The sequence below is a fragment of the Plecotus auritus genome (genome assembly GCF_963455305.1).
Source record: "Plecotus auritus genome assembly, chromosome: 2".
Classification (NCBI taxonomy): domain Eukaryota; kingdom Metazoa; phylum Chordata; class Mammalia; order Chiroptera; family Vespertilionidae; genus Plecotus; species Plecotus auritus.
This window is the reverse complement of record NC_137771.1, coordinates 228,532,856-228,552,690: the sequence shown is the minus strand read 5'-3', so window position 1 is coordinate 228,552,690 and position 19,835 is coordinate 228,532,856. Positions and strand designations below refer to the sequence as shown.

At 49.7% G+C, this 19,835-nt stretch overlaps 1 protein-coding gene across 1 annotated transcript in view; it reads right to left on the bottom strand.

Annotated features, from left to right (window-relative positions):
• The window catches only part of PAXBP1 (PAX3 and PAX7 binding protein 1), a 34,036-nt gene continuing 14,201 nt past the window's right edge, over positions 1 to 19,835 (bottom strand). The window contains exons 8-18 of the mRNA XM_080653939.1: positions 18,522 to 18,645; positions 15,199 to 15,298; positions 15,004 to 15,119; positions 13,099 to 13,298; positions 11,203 to 11,347; positions 10,500 to 10,621; positions 9,664 to 9,740; positions 9,232 to 9,298; positions 5,390 to 5,536; positions 3,404 to 3,558; positions 1 to 1,136 (exon numbers count right to left, since the gene is read on the bottom strand). Of these exons, the coding sequence (XP_080510065.1) occupies positions 1,013 to 1,136; positions 3,404 to 3,558; positions 5,390 to 5,536; positions 9,232 to 9,298; positions 9,664 to 9,740; positions 10,500 to 10,621; positions 11,203 to 11,347; positions 13,099 to 13,298; positions 15,004 to 15,119; positions 15,199 to 15,298; positions 18,522 to 18,645 (1,377 nt within the window). The 3' untranslated portion in view covers positions 1 to 1,012. The remainder of the gene's footprint in view (positions 1,137 to 3,403; positions 3,559 to 5,389; positions 5,537 to 9,231; positions 9,299 to 9,663; positions 9,741 to 10,499; positions 10,622 to 11,202; positions 11,348 to 13,098; positions 13,299 to 15,003; positions 15,120 to 15,198; positions 15,299 to 18,521; positions 18,646 to 19,835) is intronic.

Sequence of the window (19,835 nt, the reverse complement as noted above, 5' to 3'; positions counted from 1 at the left end):
TAAGTGAAAATTAATTTAATGCTTGGCTAAAGCTTAATTACATATATCATTATCAAACAATAGTCCTTAATTTCTAAAAAGTTCCTCTTTTGAAAATCACAGAATCAGAAAGCATAAACTTTGAAACAAGTCCCCTGGGTGATTACACCGCGTATAAACAGTATAGAAGACCATGGATATTCGGGTGCCTGGGTGGGTGGCGAACCAGCAAGGCGGATTATTATTGCATATATAACTCACATATGTGGGATTTAAAATGACAGATACCAAATTCAATGCACGTACTTGTAAGCTGGTTAGGGAGTAAAGTCATGAATGAGCCAGGATAGTCAGCCCAAAACCATGCAGTTAGGTTGTGGGTCTATTATTTTTAAGAATTAAACTTCCATGTTCTTTGGAAAACCCTACGTTGCATGTTGAGTTCCATGAAGCCCAAGTTCGACACAGGGCCGATGCGGGAGGAGCTCACCGGCGCCCAGGGATCAGGCCACACCGACCTCAGCGGGAGGCGGCACAGCAGCCACCGCGCTGCTACCCAAAGGGGAGGAGCCTGAGCACGTGCCAGCCCTCTGTTGCAACAGTGACCCCCCAAGACCATTTGCTGCGGAATAACTTCCTGCTGTTAGAAGGCTTACTCTGTAGAAAACACCACAAATTTCCAGTGTGAAAGTCACTCCATGGTGGTATAAATATTTATATGCATTAATTACACAATTTACACTGCACACATTGTTTACAGAGAACCATTAACTGGAGGGCTAATTGGAATAACCATATAAAATACTTCTGTAAACAAAGTATGGCAGGCAACAAGGAAAACATTCATAAAACTTCCTAGAAATAACATCAACTCCTTTCATTCTGAAGAAATTGCATTTAAGGACACAGTATTGGATATTAATAATGTTCTTTGTATTAAAACAAGAATCGCTATTTTACAGTGTAAGAAACTTTACATATTTACAGGCTCTATACATGAGGAATGGTACTCCAGCAAGTGGGCTGTTCGGTGTCAGGCTGACTTTCCTTCCACCAAGGACTTGAATTCCTTCACATTGTGTTCGCCTGCGACAGCCACCGCATGATCCAGCGCGTGGACACTCGCAAGGAGCTTGATTATCTGTTTGATGTTCTCCCTAAAAGAGAAAAAAATGTAGTAGCACCCCATTAATTAGCACAAAAGCCCTAAAGGAAAAATGTGTTAACTTTATGACCTTTTTTTAGGTTTTACAATCAGTTTTCCCAAGAATACATTTTTAAAGGATAATAAAAAAATAAGCAAGCTACAGCATATTTAAATTACCCATTAAAAAAAAAACAAACCCTAAAATTTCATGTAGATCAGGGATTTTCATTACTGCCCGGAATGAAAAAGAAGCCATCTATTTCCCAATTGCCCAGGGCCCTGCCCTGTTCCTCCCCACACCAGCTCTCTCAGAACACCCCCGGAACACGGGCTATTTGTCCACTCATCACTGCCCATCAAGACCCAGCACGATCGCCAGGCTCCGGAACCCACTGTTCCTCAGCATTGGCTGGAAGCCATCCTGCCTTCTCGTGAAGCATCTCCCATCTCAGCAGAAACCCCATCTCCCGTCTTAGCAGAAACCCCATCTCCCGTCTTAGCAGAAACCCCATCTTCCGTCTTAGCAGAAACCCCATCTCCCGTCTTAGCAGAAACCCCATCTCCCGTCTTAGCAGAAACCCCATCTCCCGTCTTAGCAGCCGCAGAAACCCGCAGGGATGGTGAACAGTCCCTGCCCCGCCCAGAGCTGACTCAGCAGGTGGGCGGCCCGAGACCCTGCCTTTCTGACTCAGCTGCCGAGGGACGCTGGTGCCGCTGGCCCGGGAGCTGCACTCTGACACGGGCTGTTTTAACCCTTAGTCGGGACCACCTCTGAGTGGGTCACACAAGTGACACTAGTGCTGTCTCTTCTTTACAGAATTGTAGGAAGTTCCTTCCAGCAGAGGACGAACATTTGGGAAACGGCAACCGGCGTGGAGCGCATTGTATGCGCACTGTACCCAGCAGGTGCAGAGAGCTGCTTTCTGTGCACAAGCCAGCCCTGGTGATATTTCACTGCAGACAACAACAGTGTTAACAAGTGGACACAGCCGACCAGCTGGCTCAGTGGTTGAATGTCGACTCGTGAACCAGGAGGTCACGGTTTGATTCCCGCTCAGGGCACATGCCTGGGTTTTGGGCTTGATCCGCAGTGGGGGGTGTGCAGGAGGCAGCCAATCCATGATTCTCTCTTATCACTGATGTTTCTACCGCTCTCCCCCACTTCCTCTCTGAAATCAATTTAAAAAAAGTAGACAGAATTCACTAAGACAATGTAATACCATGAGAAGAAATATTAGTGCTAATAACCACCAACACACAAAATGGAATTAAGATATAAAGCAAAATTACCCGCCAAAGAATTTTAACATGAAAATCTTTACTACCTACTTTGCCTTAAAAAATTTTTTATTTTTATTGATTTTAGAGAGAGAAAGGAAGAGGGAGAGAGACAAACATTGATTGGCTGCCTCCTGCACGCCCCCTAACTGGGGATTGAACCCCAAACCTGGGACAACACTGAACCAGCTGAGCCACACCTACTTTGCTTTTAATTTTATCATAAAATATAGCAAAATTTCTCTTTGGAAAATAAGTTTCCTTTTTTTCCTTTTACATGGAAGAAGAATGAGGAAAAAAATAGGTTTTGTGAAAGGGGTATAATTAATGGTATGATCTAAATACGTGTTTTTAAAAAGTCTTTTAAATTATACTAATTATTATTTACTCTTTTTTTTTTAAATATATTTTATTGATACTTTACAGAGAGGAAGGGAGAGGGATAGAGAGCTAGAAACATCGATGAGAGAGAAACATCCATCAGCTGCCTCCTGCACACCTCCCACTGGGGATGTGCCCGCAACCAAGGTACATGCCCTTGACCGGAATCGAACCCGGGACCCTTCAGTCCGCAGGCCGACGCTCTAGCCACTGAGCCAAACCGGTTTCGGCTATTATTTACTCTTTATGTTAGATATTTATCCCAAAGTACATGACTATCCAAAACAGTGTCCACACAAAGAAGTCACAATTTATTTAACCCTTTCTTGCACCTTTGATAAAAATTATGTGTAGGCTGCTCCCCAAAACTCTCGAGTGATGACCTGCGGTCTGTGTTAGGGGTATAGAAGCCTTTTCTTTATGTCTTCATAAAATACCCTGTTGAAAAAGATTAGGTAAAACCACAGAAACAGAAAATAGTGTATACTTTTGGAAAGTTTACTAAGACCAAGTCAATGTACAGTTTAAAGTAAAATATAAGCATGTCTTAAACCATTTTCTAAAACTAAATCTAACAACACGAGGTCACCATTTCAGTAAGTAATCACAGCTAATTACCTTGCATTTCTTTTTTCCACATCAGAGCATCCGATGCTGTTTCTATAAATTGTATCAGCTAAGTGAACGAGGTATCGACAGAAGTTTTCTAACTGAGAAATAGTTCTTTCTCCTTTCAGATTCACGAACCATTGCTTGGGGAAACAATTGATTACCTGTGGAGAAGATGAAAATAAAACCGAATACACAGCAGTGTCTAAATCTGAGTCCAGATAACGCACTAGAAGACCTGCTACTGGGCTTTATGTAACTAGTAACTTTGAAGGGATATTCTTTCAGTCTACAGGAACTGTATCATCTTCCTCAATGTACCTGAGTTTTTACTTCAGCACACAGGTCAGGTATTCAAAGCAAAAGGCACATGATCTGCCCAATATGTAAGTACATTAGGGACATAATATTGATAACCAAAGGCTTTATTACTCTCTCCAGTCTTCCAGAAGCCCGGAATGACCGGAACACTCCTTTATCAGCAGCTTTTGGGTTAAAAACAAGTGTAGCATAAACACACCACAGGACGTTCCCCCAGGGGGTACCAGGCGCCAGAGCCTACGCCAGGCGAGGAGGACACAGCGCAGCACACTCCCAGGCGAGGGAGGCCGTCCCGCCTGGGAGAGGACAGCCCTCCCAGGGAGTCGGGCGCGTGTAGATAGGAGGCCTGAGCTCCCCAGAGAACCGGGGTGCCTGGAGAGATGATCCCGAGCTCCCCAGAGAACCGGGGGTGCCTGGAGAGATGATCCCGAGCTCCCCAGAGAACCGGGGTGTCTGGAGAGATGATCCCGAGCTCCCCAGAGAACCGGGGTGCCTGGAGAGATGATCCCGAGCTCCCCAGAGACCCGGGGTGCCTGGAGAGAGGATCCCGAGCTCCCCAGAGAACCGGGGTGCCTGGAGAGATGATCCCGAGCTCCCCAGAGAACCGGGGGTGCCTGGAGAGATGATCCCGAGCTCCCCAGAGAACCGGGGTGCCTGGAGAGATGATCCCGAGCTCCCCAGAGAACCGGGGTGCCTGGAGAGAGGATCCCAGGGCTGGGGCTGAGCAAGTCCCAGATGGGCCGGAGCATCATGTGCTGGAAAGCAAGACAGTGTCCCCAAAATGAGAGGACGTGTCACAAGGCCACAGAAGTCCACTGGAAGGGACTGCCACTGATGACACCTGGGTAATTGTTGGCAATGATGCGGAACCTGGACCTCACGGGGAATTACCCGACAAACCCAAACTGAGGGACATTCTACAGAAGAACTGGCCTATCATCTTAGGAAATGTCAAGGTGACGAAGGCCAAGAAGTGACCGAAGAGTCTCCAGATTAAAGGAGATGGGAGAGACAAGACGATCGATGCCAGAGGTGCCGGGGCATCTTTCTTCCCATCATCACTGCCTGCTAACCGGCCGAGGCGCCGAGGGTGGCAGCATGAGCCGGCAGCGGCATGCACGCTGCTCCCGGAGCTGAGGTTCCACTGCGGCCGGAGAGGAGCAGCCGTGCTCACAGGAACAGACGGAGCACCCGAGGCACCCCCGGACAGCCCCTGACAGGGTTCCGCGAGAACTACCTCCGCAAAGCTGCCTTAGTTTTGTGATTGTTTCAAAAAATGTTTTTAAAAAGAACAAATTAGGGAACTCCTGTATAAAGTAGGAAAAGCAATATTAAAAAAAATCGTATCTTAAGTTAGAAAATGAACTATTTCTTTAGTAACATCCAAAATAGCATTCATTCAACTGTTAAAAAATTACCCTGAAATTAAAACTTCTATTAATAGCTGCAAAAATAGTGATATACATAGATGAGTAGATAGAAATACACATATACAACATACACATTTTATGCAAAAAATGCTGTTAGTTTGTTTGAAACCACCTGGGTCAACCTCACACTAAGTCCAAAAATCACAGGGGTTTTTGTAAAACCTCACATTTCTCTTCAAACAAAGAAAACAACTCATGTTAACATATGTGCCTCGGAAACGATGACACGTGTCATTTAACTCACGTTTTGGGCTTTTTTTATGCTGTCATCTCCATATTCTGAATTCTGGAAAGCCATGAGAATATACCTATTTAATAAGCCATCTATCGATAACTCCTGAAGGGTTTTATTGGAGAAAATGCCGTACCATTGAAGAAAGTTCCCCAAGAGCTAGAAAGAAGAAGAAAACAGTGAGGCCAATGGCACGCAATTCAATCGGGCCCAAAGGAAATTAACTACCAAACAAGACACGGGTAGGAGACAGGGGACCTTGTCTTGGGAGAGTGCTAACAGCACTTTTAAAGGCCCAGATACCTCCTGGACGACCCAGCAGTTCAATTTTAATCTTTAATTAATTTAGGCGTCACCCTTTCTGGCTGCCACACGTGTGTTTACAGATCCCGGAGGCTGGCCTGCGCGAGGTCCGCGGACAGCTCCAGCTCCTCCCGCTGCTCCAGCGCAGCACGTGTCACCTGCAAGCCGTCACCGTGCCGCCGCCACGTCTGGTTCCCGCTTTCTCACTCAGCAAGCAGTAACGCTATCCAACCAACGTGCGTCAGTGGCTGGGATGTCATTCTCGAGCTCTCCCTCAGGTGGGCGGGACCCCAGCTGCACCCAGCCTACCTGTCTCTCCCAGCTCCCTCCCTCAGCGCCGCCCTTAGCTGCCCCCCCCCCCTCCTATCGCCCCAGGGAGCAGGAGCCCTGGGCCAGTCCTTCTCAGCAGGCCCCAGCAGGGCCCCAAATGGTGTGGCTGATGAACTTTCCCAGGGCGGGTGCACGGACAGTGCCACTCTAGATGTGAATGAAAGGAGAACTCATCCTCCCCCCTGGAGGCCGGAGGGCGTCAGGGATTCATTCTTCCACAGGCCCCACCGAGAAAAGCTGTTGCAGAGCCAGCCTGGCCGGAGCTGGATTCCCTCCCTCCCTCCCACCAGAGCCCAGGCCGCACTGTCCGTCAGCCGTCACAGTCACGGCCCCTGAGGATCCAGCAGGATAACCTACAGAAAAGGGGCCCAGAGCTTGGCTCACAGTGAATGCACAGTCCATACTCATTTCCATTCCCACTATTACTACCCTTCCTGCTCCTACCCAGTACCTCCAAAATGGTTCACGTCACTCACTTCTTGCTATAAAAACCCTTCTATGACCCACACACACATGGTCAATTATGTGCTACTGAAGCATCCATCGTCTATGAAAACTGCGGTTTGAAATTTTAACCCTGCTATTTTGGCTTCTGTAAACGCTCGCTTGCTTAAATAATAGGGAAAATAAGACCACTCCCATTCCAGAGAGGCCATAAACCATGCCCCAGACAGAGTTGTCAGTGCTGGCACCAGGCCAGGCCTTGAGATACGGTCTCATGGCCCCTTCCCAGCACGTAGGCCTTCTTTCCCAGAAGGCCCAGAAGTCTCATTCCAAATTTGGGAGACAAAGGAGCTAGGAAAAGTATAAACAGAAAAGGTTTCCTCCATGTGGGGGGGGGAGGGGGGCAGAATTTGAAAGGCACATTTTTCTCTGGCCCTGCCCTTACTAAAATGTAACTCCCTTTCTCTAAGCATGGCTTGGTTTTTTCCCGGTCTTCTGTAACACTACAACAAATGAACTTCACCCCAGGCCTCACACTCTACATAACTAACATGTACATGTAAAACCTAAAGCGAGGGAACTTCTAGAAGTTCCACGGAGAAAAGCTTGGTGGCCTTGTTTTGGCAAATACTTCTTGGAACACTGAAAGCACAAACCATAACAGGAAAAACCAACACATTGGACTTCGTCAAAATTAAGAATCTCTGCACATTTACACAGTGTGAAGAGCATGAAGACAGTCCTGGCTCGTGTGCTCAGTGGTGAGAACATCAGGTTTGATTCCGTCAAGGGCAGGTACCTGGGTTGCAGTTTAAGTCGCCCACCCAGTCTGGGCATGTTTGGGAGGCAACCCATCGATGATTCTCTCTCTTCCCCCTTCCCTTCCCCCTTCCCTTCCACTTTATCTGAAAGCAATGGGAAAATGTCTTCAGGTGAGGATTAAAAAAAAAACAACCAACCCCCAAAAAACCAACAAAATAAAACAAATAGCAACAACAAAAGAAAAGGAAGACAAGCCACAGACTGCAGAAAAAAGAAAAGCCCTCTGCAAACCCTTTATTCGATAAAGGACTTACCAGTGTATCTAGAATATAGGACTCAAAGCTCAATAGTAAGAAAACCTAATTTTAAAAAATGGTCTGAATAGACACTTCACCAAACTACACAGAGATGGCGAACACGCACTTAAAAACATGCTCAGCTCCCCCAGTCCTTAGGGAGCTGCAAACGAAACCGAACGAGATGCACTATCCCCCCAACAGAGGACTTCGAACACAGCCGGCCAGACCACCGGCAGCAGCAAGTGCACCGCGTGGCGAGAGAGAGGAAGAATGGAGTCACCGGACTGCTAACATTGTGTTGGTCTGAAAACAGCTTTGCCTGGGGATGTACCCAGTGAAATGGAAACTTATTCCCAGGAAAATCTGTGTGTGAACACTTATGGCAGCTTTATTCTAATCACCACAAATCGGAAACAGTCCAAATACCCCTCAACTGAGGCATGGATAAAAAAACAAAGAAACTGGTGTACCCACTAACAACGGGCTGCCACTTAGCAATAAGAAGCAATGACCTACTGATAACGCACGACACTGAAAAATTTCAGATGCATGTTAAGTGAATGGAGCCAGACTCAAAAGGCTACTGACTATGTAATTGCATTCATCAGACATTCCTGCAAGGTCAACCATCTATATATATATATATAAGCCCAAGCGACCGTTCGACGGGGTAGCTATGATGTGCACTGACCACCGTGGGGCAGACGCTCAGCGCACAGGCATGGAAACATGGAACAGACTGATGAATCTCAAAGGGAAAGGGGGGAGGGAAGGGCAGGAAGAGATTAACCAAAGATTTTATATGCACACCAGAGGCCCGGTGCAGGGATTCATGCACCGGTGGAGTCCCTCGGCCTGGTCTGCGGGGTTCGGGCCGAAACCAGCAGTCTGACATCCCCCGAGGGGGTCCCATATTGTGCAAGGGTGCAGGCCAGGCCGAGGGACCCCACCAGTGCACGAATCTGTGCACAGGGCCTCTAGTAGGACCATGAAAAGGAGTGGCCAGGGTGTAGGGTGGGCTTGATCACAAAGGGGTGTGGGGAATTTCGGGGGATGATGGAAGTGTTACATGTCTTGATTTGGGTAGTGAGCATGTGACTGAATTCATGCATCAGAACCAACAGGACTATACACTAAGGAGTAAGTGTTACTGGGTGTAGACCAGTTTCCTAGGACTGGGTGCTCCTGCCTCATCCTCCTCCCTCGAGCCACCCTGATTCCTGTTCTTCCAGTGAGCCTCCCCGCCCCTCAGGGCCACTCCTACTGATGCCTCTGGGCTAATAACCTGCATAGGGCTTCCTCACGTGAAAGGGGTCTCTGGTGACTCCCAGGCAGGGTCTCCGTGCACTGGGCCTTCTCCACACCGGAGATGCCTGGTCCCCCCCTCCCCCCGTCGGCTCTGTGGCTGACAAACTGCAGGAAGGCTCCATTCTACTTACTGGGCACCTTACTCCGCACACTCGGTGCCAAGCGCTACTTTCTGAATAAACTGGGGGAGCAAGGCATTTTGCTGACTAGCTTGCATCTTACTTCATTTTCTCCTATGGAAACACTAAACCTGAACAAACGTTTGGAAGAAAATCATCTTGCAAAATGGAGACTTTGTGTATATTCCCAGATCTAAGCCTATGGCGTTCATCAAACATAAACATAATTTTCAAGATATAATATATAAAGTCAGGCAAATCTGAAATCTTTTGGATACCATATACATACCTTAACTGAAGACCAAAACTGTCGTTGAAAAAACAAGTAAGGCCCGGAGTTTTTATTTTCTAAGACACTGGAAGAGAAACACACCATGCTCAAACGTTTATAGAGACACACCACGATTCCCAGAAGAGAGTACTTCTACAAGTAAGAGGAGTAACCAGAAGAAGTAACTAAACAGTTTCCAACTACAATAATTTTAAGAAGCAATGGGACTGTATTTTGGACTCGGAGGGAGAACAGAGCATCCTCCGCTTTATTCTAGTTAAGGGACAATGTCCCTCTGAGCTTGTCCCTTGTCGGCGACAGGCTCCCATCACAGAGGTCAAGTGCGTATTTTAAGCGACTGCTCGTCTTTCCAAGTTCCAGAAGCCTCCTCTGGAAGGTAACAGAGACTGTCACCATCCCTAACGTTCTTAGGAGTTCCTTGTTACTTACTTTTTGGGATATAAGGGCATGAATACATCATCATCTAAAGTTCTCCTCATTCTCAGCAAGAGTGCTTTCAGATACACCTACAGAGGTACAAATAGATCACACACTGTGGTAAGGGTGGTGGTAAGACTGATCAGCCGTATTCCCAATCAGAGAAGTCAGTATCAATTGAGAGCGGACTCTCTTCTCCGTTCCCCTTTCCTCACTGAAAGCCCTGAGGTCTCCAGAACCCACTCTCCTATTAGTCCCGCCGCTGCAACGACAAGGCAGCAAAGCCACTCGGCACCCTTCCAGCCCTCAGCCTGTATGCAGACTGCGACCAGGCACACCAGCCGGTCCTGCTCGAAATGCCATCCCTGCAAACAGAACAATGACAGGAGCACCTTTCTCTGAGGAGGACCAACAGCAGTTTGAAGTTTGGAAACAATACCCAGTGGTTTTACACGCTATTTAAACATTTTAGCACTTAATCAATTATTACCTATTCCAGTAGTTTCACATTTTCATTTTCCCTAACAATCCAGCTCTTACAGGGATATCTGATTAGTCCCACTGGGCGTTAGGGTGGGGTGGTAAGAAGGGTGAAAACACTAAAACTCAGGGGGTATCTGGACTCATGACAGCACCCTTCCAATGCAGATACTTTAAACTGCGAGCTATAATCTCAAGTCTTGTGTATGTCAGGCTTTAGAAAGGACCAGATGGCCCAAGCGGGAGAATCCCTCTTCCAGCCGACTTAGAACATAACCCTCATTCTCTCCACTCCTGCTCCTTTTCAAAAGAAGAAAACAAACCAACAAAGTAAACAAAACACCTTTCCAAGACAAGAGTGAAATTACCTGTGTGTTTTTGTTTTCTGCATTCGCTACGGAAGGATATCCATTTACTAATTTCAGCGTGATCCCAACCATTCTGGACGTCTGTGTTGTAGAAAAGGGGTCCCACATGCTTTCCGCTATCACTGTGAGGGGAAGGGAGAAGGTGCTCAGGCCAAGTGTCAAGTGCAGCGACTGAAACCTGACGCCGAGCAGTCCTGGCTCACGCAGGGGGCCTTCCTCTCTAGAGCTAAGCCTGTCCCTTGTCATACACCTTGGGAATGCGGGGACTAGGAGAAGTGGAGAGGGGGTAGATTCCTCCATTTTCTGCTCATCAGTGAAAACAAATTAGGGGGAGAGATTTCAGTACCCTAAGAAACACTGTCCCAGCACCAAGAATTTCTAACAAAAAAGCTGAAACTTATGTTTAATACTTTCAATCAGTTCCTGCATCAATTATTTCTAATCCCGTGAGAAACTGATGAAAGTAATGAAATTGCTCTCCAGAAAAATGCATATGCCCCCAAATTTATGTTTTGTTTCAGGCAGTCTTTAAAGGTCTCTCAAACTTGTCACTGGATCCATTACTGTCCCAACTCCAGGCCCCTCCAAGATGGCCTTCCAGCCCCAGACAGAGACAGGTCTCTCCCCTGAGCTGGCTCCGGCCCGGGTGACTGTCCTTGGTAACGGACCGCCCGTGAGGAACACGCGTGACCGAGCGCCCTACCTGTGAGTTTAGGAAGGATCACCTTCTCCACGATGGTGGGCAGCAGCGCGATGTCCACGTCCTCTCTCTCCTGCTCTCGCTCTTCACAGCCATAAAACAGCAGCGATTCAAACCACAGCATGTTCTCAAAGTCCCGACACTTGGCCTACAAAAGGTTAACAAGGTCACCCACACACCGACATGGAGGCTGCAGCGGCTTCGAGCCATTACGGGAGTAAGACCTGGACGTCACCCCCAGTCACAAACAAGTGAGAACCGGACAAAAGACAGGAGGCGCCGCTTTCAGACAACGCGCCCCAGGTGGTTAAGGACGCGGCCCTGGGAGACGGGCATCGGACGAGGTGGGTTGCCCATCGGGCGGGCAGGGTGGGGGCTGCAGGCCGGGGAAGGACTTGCTGAGCCCAGGAGACAGAAACTGGGGTTCAGGGAGGCGGAGACTCTGGGAGCTGCGGGGCAGAGGAGGGAGCTTTTCTTGGAGAACTCCAGAATGCACACAGGTCCTCCTGAGCCTCGGTGTGTACTGTGTACTAACACACACGTGCACACAGGTCCTCCTGAGCCTTGGTGTGTACTGTGTACTAACACACACGTGCACACAGGTCCTCATGAGCCTCGGCGTGGACTGTGTACTAACACACACGTGCACGTGCACACAGGTCCTCATGAGCCTCGGCGTGGACTGTGTACTAACACACACGTGCACACAGGTCCTCATGAGCCTCGGCGTGGACTGTGTACTAACACACACGTGCACGTGCACACAGGTTCTCATGAGCCTTGGCGTGGACTGTGTACTAACACACACGTGCACGTGCACACAGGTCCTCATGAGCCTCGGCGTGGACTGTGTACTAACACACACGTGCACACAGGTCCTCATGAGCCTCGGCATGGACTGTGTACTAACACACACGTGCACGTGCACACAGGTTCTCATGAGCCTTGGCGTGGACTGTGTACTAACACACACGTGCACGTGCACACAGGTCCTCATGAGCCTCGGCGTGGACTGTGTACTAACACACACGTGCACGTGCACACAGGTCCTCACGGCCTGTGCTGTGTACTAACGCACACACGCATGGGGGACACTCCATGGGTCTGGCAAAGAGCGACAGGGGGCTGTGAGCTGCATCGTTCTAGAGCTCACATTTTTTTCAATCGTTTCCAGAGCTTCCACCTCAATTCTTTTTCACTCCAGTTTAAACCTTCAACCCAACCAATCACATTCATGCCCATTCGTATGTTGGTAATTTCCAAAACCCTATCTTCAACACAACCACTAGACATCTGTAGTCAGTTCCGGTCTCCTCTCCTAGATCCGAGGCCAGCAGCCTACTGATTCCACCTCCTGGATTTATCACCTTGCTCATTAGTTCAGGCCCGCATTTCACACCTGCCTCCTGCGCTTCCCCATGAGGCTCTAAGCCAGCCGTGGGCAAACTACGGCCCGCGGGCCGGATCCGGCTGTTCTATCTGGTTCTCTTGCTCTCCCCTCCGCTCCTTTACTTTGAATTTATATTAGTTCACACAAACACTCCATCCATGCTTTTGTTCCGGCCCTCCGGTCCAGTTTAAGAACCCATTGTGGCCCTCGAGTCAAAAAGTTTGCCCACCCTTGCTTAAGCTCAGGCTCAACGGACTGATTCTTCCTACCCAGGCATGTGCACATGTAAAAGTTAGTGGCTGGGAAAGGCACTGCTGGAGAGCAGCAGGGCGCTCTCGAGGAGCGGAGCCTAAGAAGAAAGGTCCTCGATGAAGGCCAGCTGGTCGGCGCCAAGCACAGCCCTGCGCGCTCTGCCGGGGAAGGCTGAGCTCAGCGTCCACTCCAGCTGTGAGATGAGCGTTTCCCAGGCCCTGGGTACCTGGCTTTCAGGCAGTGACAGGGCCACCCACCTCAAGAGGAGTCCAGGTGAGGAGCTGCAGCCGTATGAGGGGGTTGAACAACTTGGGCAAACAAAGGCCAATGTACGCATCCTTGTAGGACGTGTAGTATCTCGAACGCCAGGCTTCAAACTGGGATTTAATACAGTCGATCGAGTAGAAGCTCTCCAGGACATCTTCAAAAACCTTGCTGGACTCCTTCGAAATGCGATCTGAAAACAAGCCCGCCCCAGAGAACGTGGGTCAGTATGCAACAGGAACAGCACAGGTCACCGTCGGCAGCGCTTTCTTTGCGGCCTGGCTCATTGCCAAGTCTTACCTGTTCACGGCCCTTCGGGGGAGGGATACACAGGGGCGTGTAGGTTCACCCCACCGTCAGGCACCCTTTCTTTTGCCCGGCTATGTACCATTTGCTAACACGGTGTAGTTAAATACCACCTGTCCCCCAACAATTCAGTTCAAACTTCAGTTACCACGGCACCCTAGCGGAGTAACCACATCAAGTACCAACGATGCTGCTAACTCTGCAGTCCACAGATCACCGTCCAAAACACATGCGCATCCGACTCAGGGACCAACCGCCCCGCTTCTTTCCAAGTCAGCTGGTGACTGCGGTGATGACCCAGACCGGAACAGTGACAGCGCTTAGGGTCTTTCAGGGAAAGGCCATCTGACGCCCCAGATGACTTGGGAAAGGGCGGTCTTTCCACTGGAGACCTACGTGTGACAACCTACTTCTCAGAATCCTTCTTAACGTGCTAACAGTGGGGCTATCTGACATTTGTCATCTGTTATTACAAACCAACTAACAGCATTTTGTATGAAGTATTCTTACCCAAAAAATAGTAACAACTTCAATCTAATCAAGGGCTCAGAACTAAATTCCAGTTTACAAGAAATACAGTGAATAGAGGAACACGCTAATACCACGAGCAAACTGACAAATCTAGACTGCAGGACATTCTGCAAGACGAGTGGCCTGCTCTTTTCAGAAAGTGAGTGTCTTAGACAAGCAGGTGGGTAACAGGAGTGCGTGTGCATGTCAAGTACGGGTGGATGTTCATTAACGCCAGAAAAAAGCGCTAACAACCAAATGCCGGGCAGGAACCGCGTGTGGATCCTGGTTTGGAAAAGACAGAGTAACTCACAAAAAAGGCATCAAAATGTTGTGGGGGCTGCTGCTGAGGAAACAGATGATGGTAGGAAACGGTTCATTTTCCAGGTGTGAATGGCATTGTGATTCGGTAAAAAACACACTTGTTTCTGGGAGACACCCTGAAGCTTTTAGGAGTGCCAGGATGCCCGTGCGTTAGCTCTCAAATGGCTCACAAACACCGTGCCGACAGCACACCCATCCAGGCAGTCGGAGCGCACCTGGCGGAGCAGTGCCACGGTGGCCGGGGCACAGGTGCGTGGTAACCGCTGTGCGGTCCTGCCGAGTCCTCTCTCAGGAAAGTTCACCACGAAGGAGTGCCGAGAGGGCTGCAGCCACTGCACTGCACCTCGCAGCCCCCGGGGCGGAGGGGCTGCTACTCGGGGACCCTCTGGAAATGCCGGGCGCACACTAACCTCCCTCTTGGTGGGGCTCCCAGGCCCCGAGTGTCCCCAGGGCAGCGCGCTGCACTCCAGGCTCACCTTCCGGAAGACAGGCGCCCTTGGACCTGACACCACCGCTGTCACTTAGAACCCCACGCTTCTGACGCTCAGCAGCACTCGCTCTGCAAGTGCTCCGTCAAGCCCATGACCAGGGCCACGGCTAGTGTGAGAGCCCAGCACGATGCTCATAGTAAAGAGGGGTCCCGTTGGCAGTCGGCTCTAACAGAGGCCACGAGCCTCCCACCATCACCTCCAGGTAAAAGCCGCACCCCAGCAGGAACCACACGGACACCAAGTCGCGTTCCCGAGCCAACGGCTGACCTTTCTCCAGGTTGAAGTTGGTGATGTCTGTAGACGTCTCCTCGTCGTCACTGGAAAGGCCTTCCAGGTGATCTGCCATCTTCCCCGTTTGCTCTCGGGCTTGTCGCCGCCGAGTCCTAAACGACAAACACGGCGTTCAAACCAGACCAGAGCGCGCCTCCCTGCCCACGCCGCCGGCAGCAGGCGCCGCGCTACCTCCTGGCCTCGCGCTCCGCAATCCGCCGCTTTGCGTGCTCCTGACACAGGGCCCGATCGCGCCCAAAGGAATCGAGATTTGGTGCCATCAGAGCCTTGTCTGTAAAACAACAATGGCCACAGTGAGAGCCTCTCCGGCCACCCTGAGGAAAGACTTTGCACAGAATCAGCCGCGTGGCAGGCCGCTGGCTGATCGCAACAGCAGGAGCTGCCGCCTGACGTCACCAGATCGCTTTCCAGCCCCCCGCAAGCCTCCTGTCGCTGCCCTCACACAGGAGCAGGGCAGCAAGGTCACCGACCCGGCATGAGTGCGACTGGATTCAATCCCTATTTTCATCCCTACGTCACAGAAGCTGACGCGATCGTGACGACCAAATACAAAATCTACATTACCGCCGCAAAGGGCAAATCAGACATGCTGAATGACATGGAATGACAGGAAAGAAACACATGTGGATGAGAAAACACCTTTGCTGCAGTTTGACCGTGTATTCTAGTTTTGCTGTGCAGCAATGTATTCTCTATCACTACTTCAGAGCCGGGGAGAACCAACATGTAGACTGAAAACTAGCCACCAGGACCAACTTCGGCTTCTCACACACTACTCTTTAAAGCACCTCCCTCTTTCCTTCTTTCCCTCCTTTCATCTTTTTTTAACTTTCTAGGGCACCTTTTTAGCTTTAGCTTCCAACCTGCCTATTTAAATTTCTTTCCAGTTACCGTATTTTAGTTTCCATGAGGCGGTTCTTGTTCTTACAACACTCTTTCCTCAGCATCCTCTGCCTGCCTTCCGTGTGGAAGACCTTTCACTGTCCCCCCAAGATCAGTAAGGTGACCTGCCACCTGCACTGCCTGTTTCCTCGTCCTCCGGGTCCCACTGCCTGGGGGGCTCTGAGTATCAGCTGCCTCACATAAAGACGGGAGGTCAGTGGACACAGGGGGAAGCTAACACAGCCATCTCCGTCAGATCGCTGGGGACAAACTCAACCCTTTTGTTGGGGCCCAAGATTGTCTCGGGGTCTTCTCTCCAAACCCATTCTTTCTCCAGAAAAGAATCCTCAGATCTCTGAGCATCTGGCTGCAATCCCTCCTCATCTACACTTCAGCTCCGCACTCAGAAGACGTTCTGTGACACAGTCAGCCCTCACCAACACCGTCCAGTTTACCACAGGCTAACTGCCGTGAACAAGAGGTAAGTTCCCACAGCGTTAGAGCGGAATACTCGAGGACCTGCCACAATAGCCGCGGGAAGGAAACCACCAAGGGTCAGAGGGGAGGTCCCGTGCTAAATGACAGCGAGCAGAGCCGCTGCCCCACCATGTGGCACCAACAGGAGCAACAGGAAAAATAAAAACAAGAAATAGTTTTCTACCCGGCCCCATCTAACTGTTCCAGACCGTTATGTTTTTAAAGCTGACTTTCTTACTGGCTTTTTTATTCCTATTTCAAACTAGCTCAGATAGCAGGAAGGATGCTCCGGCTCTTATAAAGGATAAAGAGGTGAGTCTGTCTGGGACATGAGGCCCAGCCTTCCCTGCTGTGTGAGTTCCCACACCACCGATGACTTAGCTAAGGAGTCCCAACGCACAAAACCACTCCTGCCTCTTTAAGAGGGACCCTTCACTGAAGAAAGAGTTCAAAGAACATTCTTTACGATGATACACATTTTAAACGTTGCCCTATTGGTGGGTTTTATGAGATACCTATGTTGAGGGGTGTGAGTTGGGGCTCAGGTGACAGCCCCGGCATTTCCGGGAGGACCACATGCAGTCACTGTGACAAGTGTTTGCAAATGGAGAGAGATGAACTCTGGCTCGTTCGTTTGTTTGTAAAAGATCAGAAAGGGAATTAGCGCTTCCGTGCCCCATGTAATTTTCCTCAAGTCTTTGGCAATTAACGAATACTTCCTCTAGGGCAGTATTTTTTCACTCTCTCATTACCTTTCCATTTCCAGCTCTCAATCTAATTAGCACACATCGTCACTCAAACCTCCTCCCGATCCCATGATGTAAGGAGCGCCAACTGACCGAGCACAGCCGCTAGGGAGGGAAGGCCTGAGGAGGTGCCGCTCACACACCGTGTCCCTCCGGGGGAGCCGCTCCCCTGTGGACGTGTGACTGCGACCTGGGATCTGCCCAGAACTCTGCTTCCGTCTGGACCCAAAGGGGCTTGGAGGGATGCCCTTGTCACTCAGGCGCCCGGTACAGAAACGCCAATTTACACTCAGGCGGCAAAAATAAAAGGTCCCAGACATGCCCGGGGCTTCCCCCGAGTCCGACTCTGCCAGGGCCGTCACTGCCTTTGTCACCGCCTTGTGGCGATGCTCTGAACTACCAGGACGGGCGGCTTTCTCAGGGACCTCACAGGACAAAGCCTGGTTCTCAGGAGGAATGGCACCAGGGCCCTGACCGCGGAGGACCTGGGCGGTGCCACCATCCAAGGCTAGCCAGCACCTCTGGGAAGGATGGGAACCTGCATTTACATGAACGCCCGGGAATTCCCATGCACGTTCCACCTGAGACCTGCTGACTCGGGAACGGAGGTGACAAAAAGCCATCGGCAGCCCCGGCTGGGAGAAGTCCCATTCCAGCACCCAACCATGTGGGGGGCCGTGGGAAATGGAATGAAAACTTTCAAAACATCTGGGCAAAGAATCTCAGCTAAGCTAGTCAATAAGAGGTTTCCTATTAATTTTGGTTTTCCCAAACACTCATCACAGTGAAAGGAGAAATTCAATTTCTAATTTTGACACCAATATTTCAAGAAATATAGGTACCAACTGACTTACTAAAAATCCTAGTGTAGTATATGACAGACTGCAAAATACAAATGATTTTTAAATACAAAAAAATTTGCTTTATCCAAGGGGTGAAGCTCAAAACTCACTTATGTAATAAAACCCTTCTGCCCCCCCAATTCCAGGCCCTGATGCCGACCCTCGCACTGTGAGCAGCCAGAGCGTGCGCCCGGCGGCCACTGGCAGCATGAAAATGGGGCAAAAATCATCCAGGGCCACACAGACAGCGGCTTTAAGATAAATGCTGGGGTGTCTCTGCGAACCCCAGAGGATAAAAACATGCCCGAGGAAGAGGAAGATGCGGAGACAGAGTAAGTTCCTGAGCTCCTCTGTGAAGCGGTATTTTTTAAACACCACGCAGGTACACGCTGTCATAATTTTCAGATCTATCTAACACAAGAGCAAGGGAATTCATTTATTTTTAAAAAAGGGGGGAAAAGATGCTCTGAGATCTAACTTTCAATAGGGCTGTACTAAGTAAACAAGGGTGTTTAATGAATAATAAAAACCTTCAAGATGGACTGACTTGAATGGCTTGAAAACTCCGAAGATTCATCTTTAATATCATCTTGTCGTCTTTGGACAAGGCGGGAAGCTCGCTGTTTGTACAGCTGATGTATTGCTGATTCAAGTTCATTAATCAGTGGCACCTGTGAAAATACAACACACTCCGTAACACCAAACTCCTCAGCTGCTCGCGTACTTGAGGGTTCCATCCTACTTCCGGGTTTCTGAAAAGGTACCCTCTATGGACAGAATCACCATGAGTTCCCCGTGGGACACCAACAGCAATGCAGTTATTCTAGGCTGTTTAGGAAACATCGCTTCTTTTAGTCCGTACATAGCGCTACCATGTCCGGTGCCTAGTCACTGGAGCAAAAGTTGGGTTAGGAAACTCAACACTTCAGTATTAGCGAAGAAATGCAAAAGTTCGATGGCCTGTCTTTAGAATAAAGTCCTCGGCAGTCTTTCCACATCTGGTTGTAACTTCCTGGAGCACGTCTGCCCTGCAGTCTCCTAGTTAGAATAGCCCACCGTCCCTGACACAGAGACCGGGTCTACCTGCCACCTTCACAGGGGCCTGACGGCAGCCTTCTTACCGTCTTCAATGCACACGGCATTCGCTCACTAACACGGCAAATAACCCTTCCGGCTCTCACCGACGTGTCAGAAAGCCCTTCTCGTGTGCCCATCCTTTATAATAAAGTAAGTCTCCACGTGAACCGTCCCTTCACAGAGCCACTAAGGTTTCCAGCTACCATCCGTGGCCAAACGTCCACGTGGCTCACACAGAACACCAACGCTGGCAGGATGAAGACCGAACTGAAACAGGGAAGAGCAGCCCAGGCGCGTGGCTCACTCAGCTGGGCGCTGTCCTGGCACAGAGAGGCTGCCGGTTCGGTTCCCGGGCAGGGCACACGCCGGGCGCTGGGCTGCACCCTCGGCTGGGAGGCGTGCAGGAGGCAGCCTATCGCTGTTTCACTCTCACATCTGTTTCTCTCTCTGCCTCTCTCTCTATAAGAGTCAATTTAAAAATCTTAAAAAGAAAAGGTCTCTTTATAACCTTGTTATAACCAAATGTTACGAAACTTTCACAAAACACTCTCGACCACTGCACATACCGGAGGAAACCGGAAACTAGTTTCCCGGTGTTAGTGCACGTGGAAACACATTATTTAGCCTGGGACATTGGCCCCTTGTGACAGCAGCTTCCTGAGCGGAACAGACTGCAAATGGAAAACGAGAGGCAGGTGGGACAAAGACGTCTACAAAAGCGATGGCACACACTGGCATGACGCTATCGCCAAAGGACTACAGGGGCGGGCGGAAAGGTCCCAGC